The following is a 25,412-nucleotide window of genomic DNA, read 5'->3' as shown; positions in this document are numbered from 1 at the left end:
ATCCAAGTGCATACCCTCATAGACGCTTATGCACGCCACCGCCAACACCACTTAGCGTGGAATAAGAGAGAGAGGATTATGAACAAAATCCAAACACTGCTCTATTTAGGTCTATCATGAAATCTATTTATAAATGGACGAACAAACAGATATCCGCTTATAAATCACAAACGCGTGGCCACATATTTCACGGACGTCCACATAATCCGCGACGAGGCGGGCCATAAAACTAGTACATTCAAATCCATATTTAGAAACTAAATCGTCATTATCAACCTATATTCGGCTCACTGCTGAGCTCGAGTCTCCTCTCTGAATGAGAGGGGTTAGGTTAGGGGTTAGGTTAGTTACGCAGAGAATTAAGAAAATTCTCTGGTATGCAGGTTTCCTCACGATGTTTTCCTTCACCGTATAAGACACGTGATATTTAATTATATTAGTAAAATGCACACAACTGAAAAGTTGGAGGTGCATGCCCCGAACCCACACCCTCCGGAATCGGAGGCAGAGGTCATATCCACTGGGCTATCACGGATATGGATTAGAAACTAAATCAATAACATAAAATTAAAATATTTGAAAAATCGCCGAGAAGGTCATAAAATTATTAACTACACTCTCGATCAAGTCATCAATATTCTCTGTCAGTGCTCTTTCATTTTAGATGCTAGACATTCGGTCATTCTTTCCCACTATCAAACCCCCCTCCCCCTTAATAAAAAAAATCGGATGTCTGTAAAGTCGGTTTGACGATAGTTGAACGTGACAACGTCATAAGAAAATACTGATGGAATGGTTGCATTTTTTCAAAAGAAAACGTTCGTTTTACTAAAATACTGTTTAATAATCTTCATAGACCGGAATATACTTAAAACCTTGACTTATAATATCTAAACCTCTAATAAATCACTTTATCAAATGGTGATTATCAATCAAGATAGTCATTTCAGAGAGATAATAAATAACATTATATCATCTGGATACGATTATAATCAGAATGAATCTTGTATTGTTCCTTAGGACTTAAGATAAAATGCTCTGCATTGTGATAATTCGATGACAATAAACGATAGAATTCATATTTTTACCAGGGCCGTTAGCGAAGCTGCATACCTACAATCGGAGTCCTCCCTATCGCCAGCCACAAACGATCAAATTTACCGTAAACTCTGCAGGAAGCTTAAGGATGTGCGCAATGAACGAATAAATCTATACTTATCCACTATAACGTCTATTTTTGTGGAGCAGTTTACTTTTAAGCCCTGGACGGTCCTTGACGTTCAAGTGGTTATAATAAATCTGTAGAAAGGTCAATTCTGTATATGAAATATATTTTCAAAATAACTATCAGAACATTTTTTTACATTTTTTACACATTAAGAAAATTCTCTGATATGCAGGTTTCCTCACGATGTTTTCCTTCACCGTTTGAGACACGTGATATTTAATTTCTTAAAATGCACAGAAATTTAAAGTTGGAGGTGCATGCCCCGGACCGGACTCGAACCTACACCCTCCGGAATCGGAAGCAGAGGTCATATCCACTGGGCTATCACGGCTCTCCTCCTCCTCTAGCGTCCGCTAGTAAATAATAATAAATAGCCCAAGTGAATCGTGTCTTGCTATATGACTATAAATAAAAAGCAAAAAAAAAAGATAGTTTGATGACAAGAACCGATACAAGACATGCTTTTCCGAGGGCCGTTAGCGAATCTGCATACAATCTGTAAGGCAGCCCTCCCTAATGGTTCCCGTTGCCTATTCATGAGTCACAGTCACGGCATGCCCTTATCTACGCCCTTGCGGTACATCTGTGAGCCACGACTTTGTACTGCTGATAAGTACATTCTATTGGAATTTATCTACTCTATTGCAAAGTGGTGATAGCCTATAGGTGTTGAGACTTTATTTTTGATATCAGGTGTTTGACTTCCGGCACTTCTAAAGGAGACAGTCCAAAATTGTATAGAGCCCAGAATCAGAATACCCTGGCATAAATAAAAGAAAATTAAATTTTTAACTATTTTCGATTAAACAAATCTACAAATTTACTTTAATTCTTTCGAAACAATATTCCTTCTCCAAGAAATGCACACTAATATGGATAATAATGGCGGATTGATGACGTTTTCAACGCAATAGTCGTTTTGATGTTTGCTGTCAAATGTCATGTCATACTATTTTGTTGCTATATGGGCACCATCTTGATATAACTCAAAAACTTGTTTTTGTTAAATTAAAACCCAAAAAATGTTTTTTGTTTTTTTTATTCACTTATTTAGATTTTAACAAATACCTTATATTTTTTTAATTTTAATGATTCGGGGTACAAGAGTGGACTGGAAATAGACCATCTCCTTTTATAGATCATTTTAAGCATTTTAAAATTTAGATGTAGAAATAAACTAGTAACAACTAATATCAGGCTTCATAAAATTAATAATTTGTTCAGCGGAATTCCATAAAATCCAGTATGTGAATCAGTTCAAGATTCTTAAGAAATGCAGCTTTGCATTTTTTAAGAATGCTAATATGAATGAATTCATATTAGCTGTGACGTCACACGGGTCTCAGTTGAAAATCAGCGCCGTGTATGTAGTGCACGGCAGATGCTGAGCTGTACACCCTTTCTTTTTAAGGTTACAGACGAACATGCTGTCATAAGGATAGGGTATTTATTGACTGTCTGTAACTTTTAGATATGAATAAATTTATTTTCTTTCTTTCTTTCATGCTATATTTGAACGCTTTTTAGATGTCCGTTAAAACTACTCATGTGCGAATTACGGCTAATTCATTATGAGTCTATTCTGATAAAGGAGATACTTTAAATTTGAAATAAACTATATTATTATTTTAATCTATTATCGTTGGACTATTCACTCACTCCAAACAGAGGATTTTTTGCTTATCTGATATAAAGTAATATGAGATGCGTTTAAAATAAATGGCTCCTATTCTGTAATATAAAAAAAAATTGGTAGGTACTTCATACAATTCGTGACCCAGGGGATGTTTTACAACATGCACCTGTCGGTGCCATCGGTCCCTTCCGCCCCGCGCTTGCATGCATGGCATGTCATGCATAAATATTTAAATGGTCCGATTTCATGTTCTACTAGACCTAGCCAGCGATATTTTCGGGTCGTGCTCAATCTATACTAATATATAAAGCTGAAGAATTTGTTTGTTTGGTTGAACGCGCTAATCTGATGAACTACTGGTCCAATTTACAAAAATATGTGTTAATAGCCCATTTATAGGCTTTATATTTAAAGGCTATATATTATCACGCTAATACAAAAGAAGGATTTTTTTCATTATTAGGATTAGTTAAAGTTTCGCACACAAAATTTCGCGACAGTATATTAAGGTTGTCTTTATTTCAGATATATTAAGATTAGAAGATATCTATCTTTTAAGGTTAGCTCATACCTTTTTTTTTCTCAACTTTTTTTATGCTAACCAAGTTTGTTCTAAAATAATGCATTATTTGCGAAGGTGTTTTTATAAACATCATTTTAACCCTTAAACAAATAAATCACAAGTATTTAATTTAATACAAAACTGCCATTTACATCATGAATGAATATCTTAGGAGATATTAAGGTAGGTAATAAATTAACAATATTTGTTTACATTTACAACCGCAGTACCCCGAACTCCGATAGAACCTCGCCGTTGGGTAACTTTTTGTTATTGAAACGATAATATAACTAAGTGTAAACTTCAAAGCGTCAAGTCAGCATATTGGATCAAGAGCGTGCGATAACAGATAGGTGAAATACGCTTTTCATTCGGATCTTTCACTAGCAAGTTTGTACGCTACTACAGTCTGGTAAGTTCGTTAATAACACTCCCGTAATATGCGGGCGACAGGGGGAAAGACTGCGCAGGAAGTGACGTGCATAAGTCATGGATTTTTCATTCATCGCTACCTTCCCCCCCACGGCCCGCGCGGAACACCGGGAGTGTTACGAACGAAGTTGTCAAGCTATACAGACGAGTAACCTTGTACTTAGTCATGATTCTCGTACAATAAACAAAAAGCTACGCATAAGTGGCGCGTTCCCACCGGGCGGCATAAAAAAACGTAAACAAAGATTATATACTCGTTCCGAGTTCGAAACAAAACGGGCAGTGATGTCACATTGTTGCGATGATCGACCGCGCGACCATTATTATTTTTATGGTTCCGTGGCTCAAAACGAAAAATGGAACCCTTATAAGATTACTTTGTTGTCCGTCTGTCAGGAGCATTTATTTTGGAAATGCGTAGAAGTATCAAATTGAAATTTAAATCGAATACTTAGGTCTACGGTCCGATGAAGTTGTGAAAAAATTGTGAAAAAATAAAATCAAACTTGGCAGTTTGATTTTATTCCGCAAAAAATAATATTTCGACACTTTCAAGGATAACTCATAAGTTACTTTCCGTTGACCTAGAACTATGAATTTAGGAAACTTAAAATCATTTGTATATATCTTGAAAAACAAGGCGTCTGAAATTGGGGTAAAGCTCGGCAAAAATTGAGCAATAGGCTAGTTGACACTTTTTTCAAATGGTCTTAAATAGTTCATTATCGTTCATAAGAAATACTTAACTTTTATTAAATGATATCGATATATTTCCGTGTACTACACGAAATTAATATTATATTAAATTTGATATGAGTCAACTACCCTATTGACCCCACGTACGGAACCCCAGATAGGCGAGTCCGACTCGACACGACACTTGTCCAGTTTTTTTTATTAACTAAAGTATGCGCATTATCATCTGAGTCGTCCGGTCATAAAAGTCAAAAAAGATAGGAATGTGCAGCGCGCCTACCTGCGCACCCTAATTATCGATAAACGGCTACCTGCGCACGTGCTAATGATGAGTCAATAATGATTTGGACGATTCTGATTGGTCGGTTTCTAATGTAATTGCATTGCGTATTTTTTTTGCTATAAATGTGTTTACTGCAATTAAATAAATACATTCATGTGTTACTCGTTGCGCACTATGGATACTAATATATAATAAATTTGGCAGAAGACGAAGATTCTGATGATGAAGACTCAGATGAAGATTAATTTTATTTAGTTAATAATTATATAATATGAAATATGTATTATATTAAATCAAATATTGTTAATTTTTTTAATTTTGTGAACAAGATACGATAATAAACTTTACTTATCGATAATATGTCTTTCATTGTTACACCCTTCACTAGACGGCTCCATAAGACCCATAAGTGCAAGCGAGATAGATATAGAGAAATGATTTATGGCCCTAAGACTCAGTTGTTAATGCTATTAGTATAGCGTTACGGCTTTGGGTTCCAGCTTTTTTTAGCCTATCGCGATTGTAATCTAATAGATCTATGACTAGTGTAGGCCCTTTTTGTTAAATTTAACCGAATAATAACCCTCCTTAACATCTCAGACACGTAAATTACATCTACTTATATAATAAAATAAGGATGCTATATTATGCTGTTCACACCAGTGGCGAAGGATGGAATTTTGACGAAGGTAAGCCGTCCCCAAGAAAAGGAAATTCATACTGCTTGATACAAACAAGTGTCTCATATTTTTATTGCTATTTGTATTTGTCTGTTTAAAAACGGGTTTTCACACATTGATTAGCTAAGTTTAGGGCGTTATTATCGATCGTAAAGAAAAATAATAACCAACCAAAAAAGTCACGGCAGTCACGAGAATATAGCGCTCGAATTACGCCTGACTATTTTCGAATCCGTAGACTTCTTAATCATGAGCTTGTTCTTGCAACATGGCATAAACCAATCTGTTCGGTGTGAGTGGAACCGTTTATCTATTTCAGTGCGTGGATTGTTTGTTTAGCTACAAAGTACACTGTTTATATTATACATACATATAACTAACATCCGTTGTTTGTTTGTATTGCCGACTAACCATTTTAGAGGCTAATCCACATTACATGCAACTGTCAATAATAACTGAAATTAAACCAGTCTAACACTGATAATATTCTACTAATATATAATCGCGAAAGTTTATATCAATATTTAATACTTTTTAACGCGCGCGACTACTCGCGAAATTTGGAATATTAATGTAAATCCAGAGTAAAATATTAGTATAAATGAACCCTAAGCCTAATTGAAATAAATGAATTTTGAGTATGAGTCAAACTCAAAATTCATTTATTTCAATTAGGCTTAGGGTTCATTTACACGGTAGGCCTCCTATGAGAGCTTAGCCATCTATACTAATATTTTTTTATTTTTTTTTTTTATTCTGGCAAAAAACAGTCATTACAATAAGAGGTTTTACAGTAAAAATATTACTTAGAATATAGACAATGCATTGCGGAAATGTTGCAAATATTACGAGTACAAAGAGGTAAAGTTTGTCGTTATGTAGGCGGTAATCTCAGGATTTACTGAAGCGATTTTAGAAATTTCTTTTACCACTAGAAAGCCACGATGCTTGGGAGTGTCACAGACTATATTTTATCCCCGAATTCTCACGGCAACGGGAACTACGCGTGTGAAACGACAGGGTGTCAGCTAGTCATAGATAACTGCGTTACGTTAGAGACCTCTACGCTATGCTATTAGAAAAGAAAGAAGGAAAAAACGTTTATTTTAAAATTGTGAAGGCAAGACCAAAACTTAAGTAGTAAAAGCATCAAACACCACACTGTCATGTTTGAAACCACATCGAATTGAAACTATTACGAAGATCAGGCTATCACAGGCTCTTTCTATAATGTCGACTGGCCTTGAGAAAGATGGTCTGACAGAGCCTTTTGTCGCGCCGGAAGCGTCGCGGCGAGCATAGTGAGCCATCGCTTTTGCAGCCGTCGCACCATTTCACACAAAGTCAAACAAAAGCATTGTTTGGAATTACTATTGTTGGCTCGATATCTGTTCTGTATAATATTATTTAATATACTAGACTTTGCCCGCATATACGCCCGCATGGCCTGTAGTTTCTACTACAAATCAATGGTATATATACATGAATGAGCATTCTCGCGCATTTGCGGGAATCTACTGCTACTGCTCAACGAGTCGCGAAGCTGAAGTGGCAATGGGCGGGGCACATGGTTCGAAGAGACGTTGGACGTTGGGGACCAACCAAGGTGCTGGAATGGCGACCCTGCACTAGAAAGCGCAGTGTTCGTCGACCCCCTAATAATCTATACGGGTTTTTGCTTCTTTCTAGGTTCCAATAACAGTCCATTAAGGCACAATAAATATTTGCTGTTTTCATTAAACATTCACATCTATCGGTTTTTTTACTTAAGCAGTTAGCCGTTTATCAAGATGTTTCAGTGCGCTGTACATCTCCATCTTTAATTACATTTATGGTCCGACGAGTCAGTTTATAACAAGCTTACTCTATGGCCACTATTAAGTATTCTGTGCTATACTTAGTGATGATAACGATCTAACGTGCCATTTTCGTCCACACCACAAGTCTAAGGAAGGTAATCTTGTAAAATATGTAATCCTGATAGGATTATGTATGTTCAACACAAGCTTCGATAACGGTTGATTTGACGTATTACGTAGTTTTTCGTTATGTTGAACTGAACTGCCTCATAGGTGCCGTGGTTAGCTGCTTCGAGATATTGAGGTACAGATTTTGAGACCCGGGGCAACATGAAATAAGATATTAGGACAAGGATATTTCTTTTGTGGAACACCTTAATAGAAGCCAGGTGTTGGCATATCGACGGTGTTAATACGCCTTCGCGCCTCAGCGATCTTACAAAGCTGTCAATCCCACTCCTGATCTCACACTGATCGTATCGATATTTCGTTCTATAAGACGAGAGTGAGATCTATATAGTATATTATGTACACACTTGTCTATACTAATATTAAAAAGGGTAAAGTTTGTCTACATCTACAGTACTTTTTAAAAATTCTTTTACCAATAGAAAGCCACGTTATTAGGAAGTGTAATAGGCTATGTTTTACACTTACGTATTCCCACAGGAACGGGAACTACAATGGTGAAGGCGAGGCGTCTGCTATACTAATAGCATTAACAACTGAGTCTTAGGGCCATAAATCATTTCTCTATATCTATCTCGCTTGCACTTATGGGTCTTATGGAGCCGTCTAGTGAAGGGTGTAACAATGAAAGACATATTATCGATAAGTAAAGTTTATTATCGTATCTTGTTCACAAAATTAAAAAAATTAACAATATTTGATTTAATATAATACATATTTCATATTATATAATTATTAACTAAATAAAATTAATCTTCATCTGAGTCTTCATCATCAGAATCTTCGTCTTCTGCCAAATTTATTATATATTAGTATCCATAGTGCGCAACGAGTAACACATGAATGTATTTATTTAATTGCAGTAAACACATTTATAGCAAAAAAAATACGCAATGCAATTACATTAGAAACCGACCAATCAGAATCGTCCAAATCATTATTGACTCATCATTAGCACGTGCGCAGGTAGCCGTTTATCGATAATTAGGGTGCGCAGGTAGGCGCGCTGCACATTCCTATCTTTTTTGACTTTTATGACCGGACGACTCAGATGATAATGCGCATACTATAGTACGCTAAAATATCCAGTTGAACATGAATGACCGGTGTGGCTGATTTTCGATCGGGTGAATCGAACACTTACTTAATACCTTGTGTTTTCTGTACTAATATTATAAAGCTAAAGAGTTTGTTTGTTTGATTGAACGCGCTAATCTCATGAACTACTGGTCCGATTTGAAAAATTCTTTCAGTGTTAGATAGCCCATTTATCGAGGAAGGCTATAGGCTATATTAACCCCATATTCATACGAGAACTGGAACCACGCCGGTGAAACCGCGAAGACGTCTATTAGTCTGGGATAAAAGTAGCATTTATGTGTTAATCAGGATACAATCTATGTGCACTCTAAATTCAGCCAAATTATTTCAGCAGTTTTTGTGTGAAAGGTGACAAATTTCAGACAACAATTCATACAAAATTTCGTATATTATAGTACGATTCGCTGGGATTTTTCGTTATCAATGAAATCCGCCAAGAAACTTCGTCTAGGTTGATATTAATTGGCACGTTATCAACTGATAAGCGCTAATCATATTAAGCAGTGATAGTTCTACTGTGCCAGTCATCAAATCAAAACACTGTTATCCACGCGTCAAACATTCGGAGCGCCAGAGTATTGTGATAAAAATTAACGGGAACTTGTCAATGTCGACACAGATTTTAGACGCCCTTCATTTCATTGATAACTGTTTGTAGTAATGGAGACTTATTTGCAAAGAATTTCTGATTTAAGTGAAAATTTAATGGGAAAATAAAGAATAATAGGTACCCGAAGGTTGGGGTTTTGACGAAATTAATCTGTCTCAAGGCTTACTTTCGTCAACACTCTGGTAAAAAAACTGGTTCTTTGGTGGTAGAAAAGGAAATTCATATTGTTTGATACAAACTCCGGTTTCTCATATACCCATGTATGGATACATCTATCATGTATACATGGATTTTTAAAAGGTAACCTGGCGGGAATCGTCCTGTATGGACTTTTCGCCGCTGGTAGGTACGAGTATATTCTTCTAATTTCTGAATCTACTGAGTCAATTTTCCTCGTAAGTATTCTCACGGGAACGGGAATGCAGGTAACCACGTCGGGTAATCAATGAATAAATTAGGATTCAAGCATCGTGTGCGTGAAGTTTATGATTTTTGCTTCAATAACGTGATATACTCACTGAAAAAAAAGGTTTAAATAGGAAAAAAAAAGTTAAAAAATAGCCTTACGTAAAATTGTGTTTTTCGAGAGATCACGTTATTAAAGCAAATAGGCAATATAATTAAACGGTGTTAAATAACATTTAAATTAATATCCAATTATAATTCATATCCAATTATAAACAAAATTAGATGCGGGCAAAGACACTACCATCTCCCGAGTGGTTCATCTCTGTTACACCCCTCATCCCTCAATTACAAATACTTGAATTATAAACGAGTAGTCGAATTACTTCATTTCTCCAGATGACTACTAATTAAAGCCTGATGGAATATTTATTAACCAACTTCAAAAAAAGGAGGAGGTCTCAATTCGACGCGTTTGTTTTTTTTTTTTGTTTGAACGAGTATACTTCCAGATTTATATCCCATTTAATTTTTATGGAAATCGGTTCAGTACTTAATTTTGTGTTAAACTTCAAAATCCAAAAAAAAACATAACATAGCATGTGCTACCTTCTGATCACTTTGAAGCAGTTGCCAACACAGTGATGCATTAACTTACGCCGTTTAAATCATGAAGTTTTAGGATTATGTTTATTAAGTATTTTGACAGTTTATTTTTACATTTTGATCAGAATTCGCAGCTCTGGATTCTAGAAATTTTGATCCTAAAGTGATCAGAATGGATTAAAAACGCTTTAAAGGGCTCGAACCCAAGGTCGAATAAGGTTTTAAAAAAATAAGTAAACAATGTCTGCTACTAGGAAATAACGTAATGGATTTAACTACTTTTTGGCAGAATTTTATTTCGGAGTTTAACAGTAAAAATGATTTATTAAAAAACAATTATTTAACAATTGACATTTTCCGCAAAATTCTGAGTTAGGACTGGGTCAGGATCTGGCATTCTCCTTTTCAAAATATCTTCAATGTACAGAATTTGACTTGTTAGTTTTATTATAAGTATAAAATAAATAGATACTTCAAGATGTGATAGTGATAAAAAAAATTACAAACCTAATTAGATCGCGTCCACTAATCAAACTAAAGTGGGTGATATAGCAAATAAGTTACGACATAGGTAATAAAATCCGCTCGTAACCTTGTCTGTTATAACTATAAGGTATCAATTTTACGGTTAAATTGAGCCGATCTATCAGAGTGGAACGTAAAGGTTCCACTACTCACTACACACGACTGCAGGGAGCTGGCCGGAAGCGGTATGCGAACATTCATATAATTTATTGAGACGCACGAGAATAAATGGGTTAATTTTTTGCTATATGTGCGCACGTTAGCTCTATGTTACGCCAAGCGAAAATATTATCGTACATTTTTATGATACTTTATTCTGAAATGTTTACCTATTTAAGAAGTTCGAATATGAGTGGTCTGCTCAGACTAATTACCTTCTAACCCCGTTAAAATTTCCAAGTGACAGCGAACCCCTTACTAACTAATAACCTCCCCCCCCCGTAAAAAAAATTAATAAATGTGACTGTTGATGAAAATAAGGTTTTTATTTGATTAAAAGGCAACACATAAAGTACCAAAAGATATGTCTTAGTAATATTAATGTGATGGGTTTGTTTCTTGTCGCAAATGGATTCAATGTTAGGAGTAATTTTGAACAATTTGAACCTTAATAAAATTCTGACTCGGTATCAGTTATTAAGCCACCATTACGTAAACCTTGTCGCGAACCCCCTGCTGTCAAATGGCGAACCCCTAGGGGTTCGCGTAGCTCACTTTGAGAAACCCTGGATGTTTCATTGTGTTAAAATTACACTTGTGGGTATTACGATTAAAAAATTATAGTTGTGTGTAGTGTAGGATCTTTATCGGTGTTAAATATTGATGTTCAAGTTTACCTCGTCTCCCTCAAAATACGACAAGAATTTGAGTGCGATACAAGTCTTTATGTAATTAGTCTCAGGTTCGTGAGCTCTGAGGTTAGGGGTCACGACCAGTAATGAGGAATACGACGCAAGGGTGAGTCGTGGCTTCTATATTTGGACACCAAAGGTCTGGCGCTCCAGGTCTCTCGCTCTAAGTGTAAGCACTCACCTCGTCGGCGGGCTTGGTGGGCGTGATGGCGACGGTCTCGTTGAAGCACAGGCACGCGCAGTAGTGCCGGTTGGCGTCCACGTCCGTCAGCACCGACACGTAGAAGCGCGGCTCCGAGCGCTCCGTCGACAGCGCCCATCCTTGCGGCTGGCAGAACTGCGCCCACAACATCGTCATTATAGCTTGGTAACACTTGGTTGGGGAGTAGCGATGCCCCGCGCGCTTGACTTCATACCCGCACAGTCCTTTCCCCCTGTCGCCCGCTTATCATCTTATTATCAACGAACTTGCTAAGTTATAACAACCCATGCCAACAAGTGCCTGATTGATCCCGTGGTTAGCTGGTTCAGCTATGGACAATGAGGTGCAAGGTTTGGCCAACATTTTTTTTTTTTACAAGAAAAATCTAAAGTTTGGAATTTGGCAGATTTTTTTTAATTTATTCTTTACAAGTTAGCCCTTGACTACAATCTCACCTGATGGTAAGTGATGATGCAGTCTAAGATGGAAGCGGGCTAACTTGGTAGGAGGAGGATGAAAATCCACACCCCTCCTTTCGGTTTCTACACGACATGATATCGGAACGCTAAATCGCTTGGCGATACGTCTTTGTCGGTAGGGTGGTAACTAGCCACGGTCGAAGCCTCCCACCAGCCAGACCTGGACCAATTAAGAAACCTCAATCAGCCCAGCCGGGGATCGAACCCAGGACCTCCGTCTTGTAAGTCCACTGCGCATACCACTGCGCCACGGAGGTCGTCAAAACCGCTTATCATGGGAGTGTCTTAAACGAACTTGCCAAGCTATAACCCATGCCAATAAGTGCCTGATTGATCTCGTGGTTAGCTGGTTCAGCTATGGACAATGAAGTCCAGGGTTCGGCTAACAAAAATAATAAGTTATTGGGATTTTTCTTACAACAAAAATCTTAAGAGCAGCCTGGAGTTGGGTGAGTTGACGGTGTTGGTAAAACCCCGTGCCTTGAAGAGATTTTTCTCGAAGAAAATTAGTTTGTCTCACCCATTCTATGCCGTCGTGAAAGGGTGTGTCCTCCCAGTTGGTCTCCGGGAACCTCTGTAGTATTACGCCGTTGCTCAGTCCTCCTCCTGTGACAAAAGAAGCATCTATGAAACGTAAAAGCATGCGCATGTCTTTATTTTTTTTTATTTGTTTCATTTATGGCTTCACATCACATAGTCCATCGCAATGATAATTTTATAATAAAGATAGGGTCCCTACAAAATCACCGCAAAAAGTGGTCCGTATTTACCTACACCACTGAGCGCACACATGCACAATTTTGTCTTTAATTCCATTATATATTTATGTATATATAGTTTTTACACTTCCTGAACACACAACTTGACGTTATAGATGATATTTAGGTATTATTTGTTTAAATAACGTTCGTTGTTTAATAAGCGACTAAATAAAATGAAGTAAATTTTCCACATTAGTCCGCCTCAGTTTTGATGCGTTAGTGCCCCATCTCGGTGCATCGTCATCATTCTCTCCGTCAGCCGCCCCTAAGTCATGTCATGTCGTAATGCTTTAAGTAAGGCGAATGCAACCTTACCAAAACTTTTAATAGAGTCTTGCGAGAAATTCGAATTAATCACTTAAAACAGTTTTGCTTATCAATCACTTAACTTCTACACATTCACAGAAGTATACTTGTACACATAAACAGAAGTGTACATAATTACAGAAGTGTACACATTTACAGAAGCGTTTGTTACTTCAAGATAACTGTGTTTTCTAAAGTGCTTATTGTTACATATTTACATGATACTAAAAAAACAATCTAGTTTTTTTATTTCATTTGTGTTTGTCGGCCTGTTTGTCTGGGCTAATGTCTGGAACGGCTGAACCGATTTCAACAAGACTTTCACTGGTAGTTAGAGGAGGTTATAGAACAACATATAAAGTACTTTGTATCCCAGAAAAATACATGGATCCTGGCTTTGTGAAAAAAGAATTTCACGTGTCAAATCCGGCGTTCGTAAGTTAAATTAATAAAATTCCTCATCCTGATTACTTTAAGTAGGTACTTACAAACATCTATACTAATATTATAAATGCAAAAGTAAGTAAGTCTGTCTGTCTGTTACCTTTACACGGCTAAACGGCTGATCAGGTCAAGATGAATTTTGGTATAATGGTAAATGTAACCTTGGAGCAAAACATATGGTACCTTTTTTAGGGTGAAATAGGGCTTGAAAATTTGTATGGAAAGTCCTACATTTTTAGAGTTAAGTACAGTTTTAAAAACTTGTTCACAAATCGTAAACAAAAATACGAAATACAATGTAATTCACGAATGTTTAAAATTCAACCCCTAAAGTAAATAGGTGTTAAAAAAGTTTACATTGATTTCCACGCATACAAAGCCGCGGGCGTCCGCTAGTTTTTATACATACATATAATTTGAATTTGTGTCTAAGTTGAAAATTTTGTTACAAACGTGATTCGCATGTTGAGCACGTGAATTCCGACAATTTGTCCGTCTGTCGTGAATTTTAATAGCTTTTAGCAGTATTTAACATCAACGTCGGAACTCGGAATGTGCTATAGCAATGATTTATTGTACTGTTGGCAAAAAGTACGCATTTAACTTACGAGTATAATAGGTTTCTTTAGCAACGATTAAGCCTCAGTATCTTAACGGTTAATGATTTTTACTGCCTCTTATTTTTATTTTTTTTTATTCTTTACAAGTTAGCCCTTGACTAGGTACAATCTCACCTGATGGTAAGTGATGATGCAATCTAAGATGGAAGCGGGCTAACTTGTTAGGAGGAGGATGAAAATCCACACTCCTTTCGGTTTCTACACGGCATCGTACCGGAACGCTAAATCGCTTGGCGGTACGTCTTTGCCGGTAGGGTGGTAACTAGCCACGGCCAAAGCCTCCAGCCAGACCTGGACCAATTAAGAAAATCTCAGTCAGCCCAGCCGGGGATCGAACCCAGGACCTCAGTCTTGTAAATCCACCGCGCATACCACTGCGCCACGGAGGCCGTTTTAGGGTTCCGTAGTCAACAATGAACCCTTGTAGTTTCGCCATGTCCCTCTGTCCGTCTGTCCGCGGTTTAGCTTAGAGACTATTAATATTAGAAAGCTGTAATCACACTAATATTATAAAGGCGAAAGTTTGTGTGTGTGTAAGCCCCAGTATCTTAACGGTTAATGATTTTTACTTCCTCTTATTTTAGGGTTCCGTAGTCAACAATGAAGCCTTGTAGTTTCGCCAAGTCCCTCTGTACATCTGTCCGCAGTTTAGCTCAGAGACTATTAGTATTAGAAAGCACACTAATATTATAAAGGCGAAAGTTTGTGTGTGTGTTTTGTTTGTTTGTTACTCCATTACATTGCGGCTACTGAAGCGATATGACTGTATAATTTGGAATGAAAATAGATTTTAATAGATTAACACATAGACCAATTTTTTATCCCGGAAATATCCATGGTTCCCGCGGGAATTGTAAAAAACTGAGTTCCACGCGGACGAAGATGGGTTTACCATAAATACACATTAGGCACGCCGAAGTCGCAACACCAAGAACTTCCCAAGCAGAATCTCGGAATAAAGAAAATTCGGTTTTTCATGACCTCGATGATTCGAAAGCAGGACCTCATGATACAAAGTAACTTAGCCAATGGACCAACAAGACAGTTTAGCGAGGTATAAAGTGGCGGACTTAAAAAGGCGCACTTAGAGCAACCTGAGCTCTGAAATTCAATACCCTAGTTCGTATTATTACTTACAATATTTTGGGTTAATAAAATTGCATCATTGCATTTGTTGTATTTTTTTAACGTCCGTTAAAAAAACTCTCGTGCGAATGAGGGCTTACTTAATAAAATTAAAATATTAAATATTTCGTGAAATAAATATTCATTACCTATACTAATACTAATATTATAAAGCTGAAGAGTTTGTTTGTTTGAACGCGCTAATCTCCGGAACTACTGGTCCGATTTGAAAAATTATTTCAGTGTTAGACCGACCATTTATCGAGGAAGGCTATAGCTATATTTTGTCCCCGTATTCCTACGGGAACGGGAACCATGCTAGTGAAACCGCGCGGCGTCTACTAGGGTAAGTATATAAAATGAAACTTTTTGGGCTTAGTTTGCCGCCCCTAAATGTGTCACCCTAGGCTCCAACCCACTTAGCCTGCTGGTAAATTAGGCACCAGTGTGTAGAACGCTTTATTCCTTGCTAGCGACAGAGGTGACCTTATTCCCGGGCGCGGCCTTGACCTGACACGAATATGTTGGCTTCAAACTTTCCACACCTAACTACTTTCGCTTACTCTACTTTATGATTAGAAATTGTTATTAAGTAATTACTCGCTTAAAAAGTAATTACTTTTTAGCGCAGCTTTGGTAGTGCCGTGGTTAGATTCCCAGCGTACGTCATTTAAAAATCATTATGATCAACGACGTCACTAATTTGTGCCATTTTGTATGGGGCGTTTTTCAGGGATCCGTGGCAATACCGCAAATATGACCCTTTATTTGAATAGATGTAGCTCCGAAAGTAATGATCGCAGATATCCTGTTTCTTCTACAAAATTGATTTACAATTAGCACACTTTTAATTTATTATTTAAAACTGCCATCATAAATAATAATAAACAAATGAATAAATACGTCAGTGGATTGACCTGCAGGACACCCGTATAAGTCATAATTATACGTCATTATTTAAAAGGAGTAAATTAGCATAATAAACGCATGCGGTTAACACGCGGTTAACATCGTTATCAACCGCTAATTAGTTAACGAGTCAAACATTATGTGTGGAATGTAGATAGTTGACAAAATCTTGTTAATTTGTTGATATAGAGGGCATCAATCAACAACAAAAAGGGCAGACATTTTGAATTTCGAATTATAGTCTAGTAGAACGAGTAGTTCATAACACTCCCGTGACAGGGGAAAAGACTGCGCGGGTGTGAATTCAGGCGTGCGGGGAAGAAAGGAAGCGACGTGCATCAGTCGTGGGTTTTTCATTCATCGCTACACGCCCCCCGGCCCGCGCGCAGCATCGGGAGTGTTACGAACGTAGTTGCCAAGCTATAGTGCTATCTCCTTACTGAAATTCTACTAGCTTTTCCTATATTTATATTTCCACATACTAGCAGAACAAGCTAGTCTAGACCGCAACTTTCTCCGCAAACCCTTAGCTTACCCGTCGAATTTTAAAGAACAACAAACATACTTAGTTCATACAAAGTTCTCCACTCCATAATTTTTAAAATCTAACTGGTATTTTTTTATTCTTTACAAGTTAGTCTTGTCTAAAATCTCACCTGATGGCAAGTGAAGCAATCTAAAATGGAAGCTGGCTAACATGTTGGGAGGACCAATGATATTTTATACTATAGATGTGGTACTAGCGCATCAAAACTGAAGCGAACAAATGTGGAAAATTGACTTCATTTCATTTAGTCGTAGAACAACGAACGTTATTTAAACAAATAATATAATAGCCTCAATAGCTCAACGGTAAGAGCGGTCGGACTTATCACCGAAGAATGGTGGTTCGATCCTCGCCCCGTTGGTCTATTGTCGTACCCACTCCCAGCAGTCTTTCCCGACTAGTTGGAGGGGAATGGGAATATTAACCATATTATAAAATATATGGCAAATATTCTTTAAAAAAAAAAGAAAAAAAAAAGAAAAAGAGAAAAAAAAAAAAAAAAAACAATGCCTAAATATCGTCTACAATGTCGAGTTGTGTGTTCAGGAAGTGTAAAATCTATATATACATAAATATTTAATGGAATTAAAGAAAAAATTGTCCTTGTGTGCGTTTAGTGGTGTAGCTACTGTGATTTTGTATATACGTAACCAATCCTACTAATATTATAAACGCGTGTTTGGATGTTTGTTACTCTTTAACGCCGTAGTACTGAAGCGATTTGGCTAAAACTTAGAATGGAAATGGATTTTACTCTGGATTAACACATACGCTACTTTTTATCCCGAAAAAATCCATGGTTTCCCGAGATTTGCGAAAACTGATGATTTTAATGATATGAAGGTTTGTTACTCTTTCACGCCTCGACTACTTAACCGAATTAGCTGAAATTTGGTATTGAGATATATTATAGCATGGATCAACACATAGGCTACTATTTATCCCGGAAAAATCCATGGTTCCCGAGGGATTTGTGAAAAACTAAATTCCACGCGGACGAAGTCGCGGGCGTCCGCTAGTCTATAGAATAAAATTATCATTGGGGAGGATGAAAATCCACACCACTTTCGGTTTCTACACGACATCGTACCGGAACGCTAAATCGGTTGACGGAACGGTCAGGTGGTAACTAGCCACGGCCAAAGTTTCCCACCAGCCAAAAGTAAGCTGGTAGTTCCAGAGATTACCATTAACAGACGTACAAGCAAACTATTCTGTTTTTGAAATTCAATCTAACGCAGACAAAGTCGCGGGAGGTTGGTAGTGAACCAATAAACGCCAATATTGTGGCACACCCTTCTAAAAAGGAAGGCCAGCAAGTGAACTATCGAAATCGAGCTAGAGGCCGAGCGACAGGTTACTGTGGTACACTTCTAAATCTATCCACCTGTATTGTTTGTAAACAAATAAGTAAACGGTTTTTGATGATTCCTGCGCGTTTGTGTTAAGCTGGGTGGCCATGGGGTCGATTCCCGGAAGCTTCAAAAGGTTCTTTATAATTACAAACCCTTAACATGCTTTATATTAGCTTCACTTGTAACTATGTATGTAAGAAAACCTTGGAATCTTACTTAATTTGACCCACTTCCTGGTCTTCGATTGGGATGAAATTTTGCACACGCTCTGAGTTCTGATGACAATACATGACTAGCGTTACTACAAATCCAATATGGTGGCTTCCCCAAATACTTTAACTATGTAGGAAAGACAAATCTTGGAATCTCAATTTGACCCACTTCCCGGTCTTCGTGTAGGATGAAATTTTGCACACGCTCTGAGTTCTGATGACAATACATGACTAGCTAAGAAACGTCATTACAAATACAATATGGCGGCATCCCCAAGATCGCGGACTGGCTGTTTGAAATCCACCCCCATGATATGGATATCAAATGAAAGAGTTTGTTGTCAGGAATACGAAAAAAATAGTCACGTGACTTAAATTCAATATTTTTAATTTTTAGTGCGGGCTAGAAGCGTGTTTATTAGTTTTTTTAACTATTTAAAGTTATTAAACAAACATTTACTAAATTTAAACGTTACTGAAGGACGCGTGGAGTTTTTCACAAATTTCTCGTTAACCGTGGATGTTTTCGAGATAAAAAGTAGCCTATGTGTTAATCTAGAGTGAAAATCTATTTCCATTCCAAATTTCAGCCAAATCGGTTCAATAGTTGCAGCGTTAACGAGTAACAAACATCCATACAAACTTTCGCGTTTATAATATTGGTAGGCAGTAGGATTTGTTCATCATTATCAACCCATATTCGGCTCACTGCTGAGCTCGAGTCTCGCAGAATGGGAGGGGTTAGGCTAATAGTCCACCACGCTGGCCCAATGCGGATTGGCGGACTTCACACACGCACAGAATTAAGAAAAATTCTCTGGTAAGCAGGTTTCCTCACGATTTTCCCTAAACCGTTTGAAACACGTGATATTTAATTTCTTAACAATTAATTCTTGTGTGCATTACACAACTGATGAAAAGTTGGATGTGCATGCCCCGGGCCGGATTCGAACCCATGGTCATCTGTCATGGTTTGTAAAAAACTGAACTTTACGAGAAAGTTGCGAGCGTAACTATTAAAGTTCCGTTTATATCAACAGACATTTAGCGTGCCAGACACGTGCCGTGGCAGACAAAATATTCTTCTATACATTGTTTATTAACGTTTTTATATCTACAGTCTGTCAACGTCTGGGCCGCGTTACGGTAGATATAAACAATAAACACTGTATAGAAGAATACTATTTTGTGTCTGCCATGACACGTGTCTGTCACGCTAAATATCTGTAGATATCCTACTAATATTATAAACGCGAAAGTTTGTATGGATGTTTGTTTGGATATTTGTTACTCTTTAACGCCGCTGTGCTGCTACTAGTATAGCTATTTGGTTGAAATTTGGAATGGAAATAGATTTTACTCTGGATCAACACATAGTTTTTATCTCGAAAAAATCCATGGTTTCCCGAGATATGCGAAAACTTATGATTTTGATGATATTAATTTTTGTTACCCTTTCACGCTGAACAACTGAACTAAATTAGCAGTTTGATATTGAGATATATTATAGCATGGATTAACACATAGGCTACTTTTTATACCGGAAAAATCCATGGTTCCTTAAGGGATTTGTGAGTAACTAAATTCCACGCGGACGAAGTCGCGGGCGTCCGCTAGTTAAGTTATAAACGGACCTTAATTCGTCGGAGTCAAGAAATAAGCGACGCTAGGTAAGGATATTACCATGAGGGAGTGATGCTGTGTTGTAGGAACAATGCGCGTATGCAAGATCGTTGACGTAACGTAATGAATTGCTATTCATGATGTCATTTACTTAAAAATACAAATGATAGAGTGATTTCAGGTAGGTAGGCAAAAACGTGCAGGCGCAATACCTAATTACGGATACACTAACGTCAGCCTAGTGCATCGCCCACTCGAATTTTCGTGATCCATCTAGGACCCCATTACAATTACATGTATAAAACCAGCTCAGGACCCCTATTATATATTATATTATATACTGATATTATGAATATGAATGTCTGTCAAATGTAATATTATAAACTAGCAGACGCCGCGCGGTTTCACCCGCGTGGTTCCCGTTCCCGTAGGAATACGGGGATAAAATATAGCCTATAGCCTTCCTTGATAATTGGGCTATCTAACACTGAAAGAAATTTTCAAATCGGTCCAATAGTTCCTGAGATTAGCGCGTTCAATCAAACAAACAAACAAACTCTTCAGCTTTATAATATTAGTATAAATACAAATGTAAGTAGGTGTGATCATGTCTCTACTGTGCCTATTATTATATTTCGATTATTTTCTTGTTTCATCCTTCTTATACCCCTTTTCATAGGTTTTTAAACTTGCCTTTCAAATGACTCTCCCAGATCAGAGTAACTTACAGTGGAATTCATAGACTTTGTAGGGGCACCCCCAGGCGATCATTCAGCCGTTGAGTGTCGAATTTAACCTCTATTTGTTTGACAATTTGACACTCAGCGGGTGAATGATCGCCTGGGGGTGCCCTTACATCGTCTATGAATTCCACTGTTAGTATACATGGGAGGGAAAGACACTGAAATATCTTGCTTGTGGCGAGCCAATAGGGATGCAAGGTGCTCTTTAATAGGGGTCTTTATTCGTTGTCACGATAGAGTACTTCAAATTATATGTGAAGCTATAAGTCTTACAGTAGCTAAAGCTCTAAAAGGATTGACTACATAATTTAATATAAGACAAATTGGCTCAATTTCAAACTAGTCTAGTAAGCCCTATACAATCCTATGTTCTGTACCTGATTGGACTATATTAATGGATATGTATGTGAAAGGCGTACTTCTGTATGTGGTTAGTATGTACACCGTAAAATTAGGTGCGAGAGGATTACCAGCAAAATCTCTCCATAACTTACTTCAAGACCTTGGCCCCTCTAGAACTGCAGCAAGTCCTTTAGAAATTAGAATGGATATCCAAAGCTGCTCTAATAGGATCTTACCAAATTTGGCTAGACAGGGAGAAATACACAAGCGCAGAAGGAGAGTGTTAATCAATTTTCAAGGAATTGCTTAACCCTACACCCATTGGTTACAAATCCATGGAATGGAATGGAATGGAATGCTGGAAGCTTTGTTCTCTGCTACGCGAAGGACCCGGAATCTGCACAGTGAATCCATGAATTGCTAAGATATTTATCTCTTTATTTTTTTTTTAATTCTTATTCCCCTGCAATTTTTCTTAAAAACCATTTGTTTTTTATCAACATGTCTCCAATGAATAAGAAATTTCCTAGAATTAATTGAAATGGATCATGCCTGACAACCTGTTAACATTTAAATGTACTACACTCAAGGCTGGATGAATTAGGAACCAATTTAGACACACTGACTAATATTGTTGGATTCTCTGGAATTAATTTGTATGCAATAAACATCAATTTATGAACTATAAAATATGAATATCACTGTTATAACAGTTAATAGTCATAAATTGTAAGATAAGGACCCCTTGAACATTTAAACTTTTCATCAAATTAAATAATTTTTGACGGCCTCCGTGGCGCAGTGGTATGTGTGGTGGATTTACAAGAAGGAGGAGGGTTCGATCCCCGGCTGGACAGATTGAGATTTTCTTAATTTGTCCAGGTCTGGCCGGTGGGAGGCTTCAGCCGTGGCAAGTTACCACCCTACTGGCAAAGACATACCGCCAAGCGATTTTGCATTCCGGTATGATGCAGTGTAGAAACCGAAAGGAGTGTGGATTTTCATCCTCCTCCTAACAAGTTAGCCCGTTCTCATCTTAGACTGCATCATCACTTACTATCAGGTGAGATTGTAGTCAAAGGCTAACTTGTAAAGAATAAAAAAAAAATGAATTTGTCAAACAATTTGGTCATCAACGGTTTTGTTTGAACAGTTGGAAAAGTTTTAAAAGAAAATTTGTCAAACATGTTTGATTATTAGGAAGCTTTAACTTTAGCATTACATGGATTAACCAGATTTATCGGTGCCAGCCCCTGTAGCCAAGTGGTACGACAATTCTCTTTCTACGATCGCAATCGCTTGGAAAACTAGAAAAATGTATGAGATTGATATTTGCTGTTGACAGGTCACGTGATCAGACAGGAGCAAGTCCACCATGCAGCAGGTAGACACTCCAGAGGTTTGTGAAGTTCCCCCTTTAAGACATGTCAGACACCTTTACTGCTCTAGTTATGCTTATGGCTGGGTGGCAGCCATTGAAAGGATCCTACTAAAGCAGCTTTGGATACCTGTTCCAATATAGAACTTGTTGCAAGTTCAGTCCAAAGTATTTATAGAAGAAAATATAGTACATGCTTACGACTCTGTGATACATGGTTTTTATAAACCTTTTTTATTATATCAGATCTCAATACACTATGCATAAATCACATAGAATTGGTCTAGACACTTCTGTTCCTACATTACTTAAGTAATAATAAATTATATACCTATTACTTATTTATATATTCTTACAATCATAATAAAGCAATTAATTATGAGAAATGAGACTAATTAATTAGCATGCTACTCTATTACTAATTTTAGCATTTAGAGCAGTAGCATTAAGTTAAATTTATTTTTGTCACATCACTCCTGTGATACATGAGATTATAGAATTAAGGTCCACTGCACAGCTCTGTAATTGAGCAGTGTACAGCTTAAGTCATTAAAATATTTACACCAACACCAAAAACACTTACACCAGGAATAGAAATACAACAAATAGAACAGATGTCTGAAAAACTCAAGAATAACAACAGTGAATAATGACATGAATCTGTGATTTAAACTAGAGTACTTTGAATCATAGCTTCATGTAACCAGGGGTCCAGGGCGATAGTTATCAATTATCATAGATTATTCTATGAGAACTCTTTTACTGTTGGAAATAGTTAGTTAAAATGTTTGAAGGTGTTTAAGCCAACTTACTTTCTTTCTCGTGGTCGAAGCCCACTATGACGAAGTAGTCCACGAGCCTGGACATCGCAATCCTACGGGAGCATCCGAATAGCACCACAAAAACACACAGTATCTGGCCTGACCACAACCAAATACATTTTCTCCGATGTATCACATATTAAACAGCCACTTTCGCAACAAAACACGCGCACGACGCGTAACAAACCATGAACTTTAAATAAATATAAACAGCGCACGCATTAACACAGAACTGAATAATTCCTCTTCACAAATTACAGCAATTACGATAACCCACAAAAATAGGTTATAAACTCGCAAAATTTACCGTTTCGCCGCGTAAAAAGTATTGTCCCGAAAGCTTGTGGGACTAATAATCTAAAATATATTAAATATAAAACAAACTTTGCAAGGTTTTGCAAAAATTTTAGTTAATTAACGCCACAAATCATTGGGACCGTCTCTCGTCATCCGACATTACCAAAAAACTGGTTCCATAGACAAAATATCTAAAATCTAAAAGTTGTTACGGGATAACACATTAAAATCTATATTTTCTACCAAACCACTGAGATGAATTTTATAGACTACGTTCCACTAAGCGATCACAACGATCACGCACACGTCCACAATTTTGTAAGTTTCACATGCTTGCGAGTCTTACAAAGCGTTACAAACACAAACGAATGGATTAAGGAGTGTTTTGGACGTTGTTAAAAATAATACTAATAACGAGTCAGAAAAAAGCAAAATGTAAAATCAGGTAGTCTATTAATGAATGATCTAACAGCACTGGTTAGACCACCTGCCTGCTCACATTTATTTATTAACATAGACATTTTTCCAAATCAATTAAAATAAAAACTATGATATCGTTACGTGTTTCGTGCGCAACCTATTCTGCGCACGTTTCACCGTGCTTGCGTTCTGCTGCTACTCGGTTGCGCACCCTTCACGGCGCCTAGCGCATCTCCACGCATGTGCGCGCTATTGGCGGGCGCGCGCTGCGGCCTGCTGCTTCTCGGTTGCGCACGTTTCACTTTTGAGGCGTAGGTATTGAGACGTACATAGTGTATGCTGCGGGGCAACATACACCTATTTAAACAGTCGGTCTGAAAGAGTAAACTCCATTCGCGCAACGGAGCTGACACACACTTTTTTTTTTAATTTTCATTTCATTTATTTGGGATCGAAAACAGTTGTGTACAATTATGACTTTCAAAACATAAAGTAAATAATTTAAAAAATGGTTTAAATACACAACCCACAAATCAATCCACAGCTAATTTTACAAAATGTACTCGTAGATGGGACTGATAAAATTTTTTTTCAAAGTAAACTGTATATCGAGAGTTTTTTTACCAGCGTGGTTCTCGTTTTTGCCCGCTCAACTATCCCAACCGATTTTACAAACACTTCTAAATGCCCCGCTCTATATAGGTAAATAGCGTGTAGATATTGTACCGGTTGTACTCACCCTTGAAGTGCCCCCGGAGTTTTCTGTACTTAGAAGGGCTCGTCGTGCACTCTTGAAATTGTTTCCCATATCTCAATGGCTTTCGTAACACGATCAAGTGTTGTATTTTTTATATTCACTAGGAGTTAAACTATACAATGTATATATTTTATTTGGGATTTATGACTCGATAAAATAGCCTTCCTCGTTAGATGGGCTATCTAACACTGAAAGAATTTTTCAAATCGGACCAGTAGTTCCTGAGATTAGCGCTTTCAACCAAACAAACAAATTTTTCAGCTTTATAATATTAAGACGTATAGTTTGCTCCACACCGCCCATATATATATAAATAAATTAGAAATATTTGTATTAATACCTAACAAATTCGTTTTTCTACCAAGTAAAATAAATTTTGATAATAGCAACTCTAATTATAGAAACCAAAAAGCATAGATCACAAAATTGTCAGTGTCACTGTCAATTTTGTTCGTATGTCAGACGTCA

General features: G+C 37.3%; 1 protein-coding gene across 3 annotated transcripts in view; it reads right to left on the bottom strand.

Annotated features, from left to right (window-relative positions):
• LOC112055881 (myotubularin-related protein 5) overlaps window positions 1-23,944 on the bottom strand; it is a 96,216-nt gene extending 72,272 nt beyond the window's left edge. For 2 of the 3 annotated variants that reach the window (XM_052888645.1, XM_052888646.1), the window contains exons 1-3: window positions 23,462-23,944; window positions 12,805-12,890; window positions 11,785-11,940 (exon numbers count right to left, since the gene is read on the bottom strand). In XM_052888645.1, coding sequence (XP_052744605.1) covers window positions 11,785-11,940; window positions 12,805-12,890; window positions 23,462-23,516 — 297 coding nt within the window. In that variant the 5' untranslated portion in view covers window positions 23,517-23,944. The remainder of the gene's footprint in view (window positions 1-11,784; window positions 11,941-12,804; window positions 12,891-23,461) is intronic. The other variant, XM_052888647.1, reaches the window with a different exon arrangement.
• Between the last annotated feature and the right edge of the window lie 1,468 nt (window positions 23,945-25,412).

The sequence above is a fragment of the Bicyclus anynana genome, chromosome 23, assembly GCF_947172395.1.
Source record: "Bicyclus anynana chromosome 23, ilBicAnyn1.1, whole genome shotgun sequence".
Taxonomy (NCBI): domain Eukaryota; kingdom Metazoa; phylum Arthropoda; class Insecta; order Lepidoptera; family Nymphalidae; genus Bicyclus; species Bicyclus anynana.
Note: the sequence above shows the minus strand (reverse complement) of the source record. Positions and strands in the feature narration are given on the sequence as shown.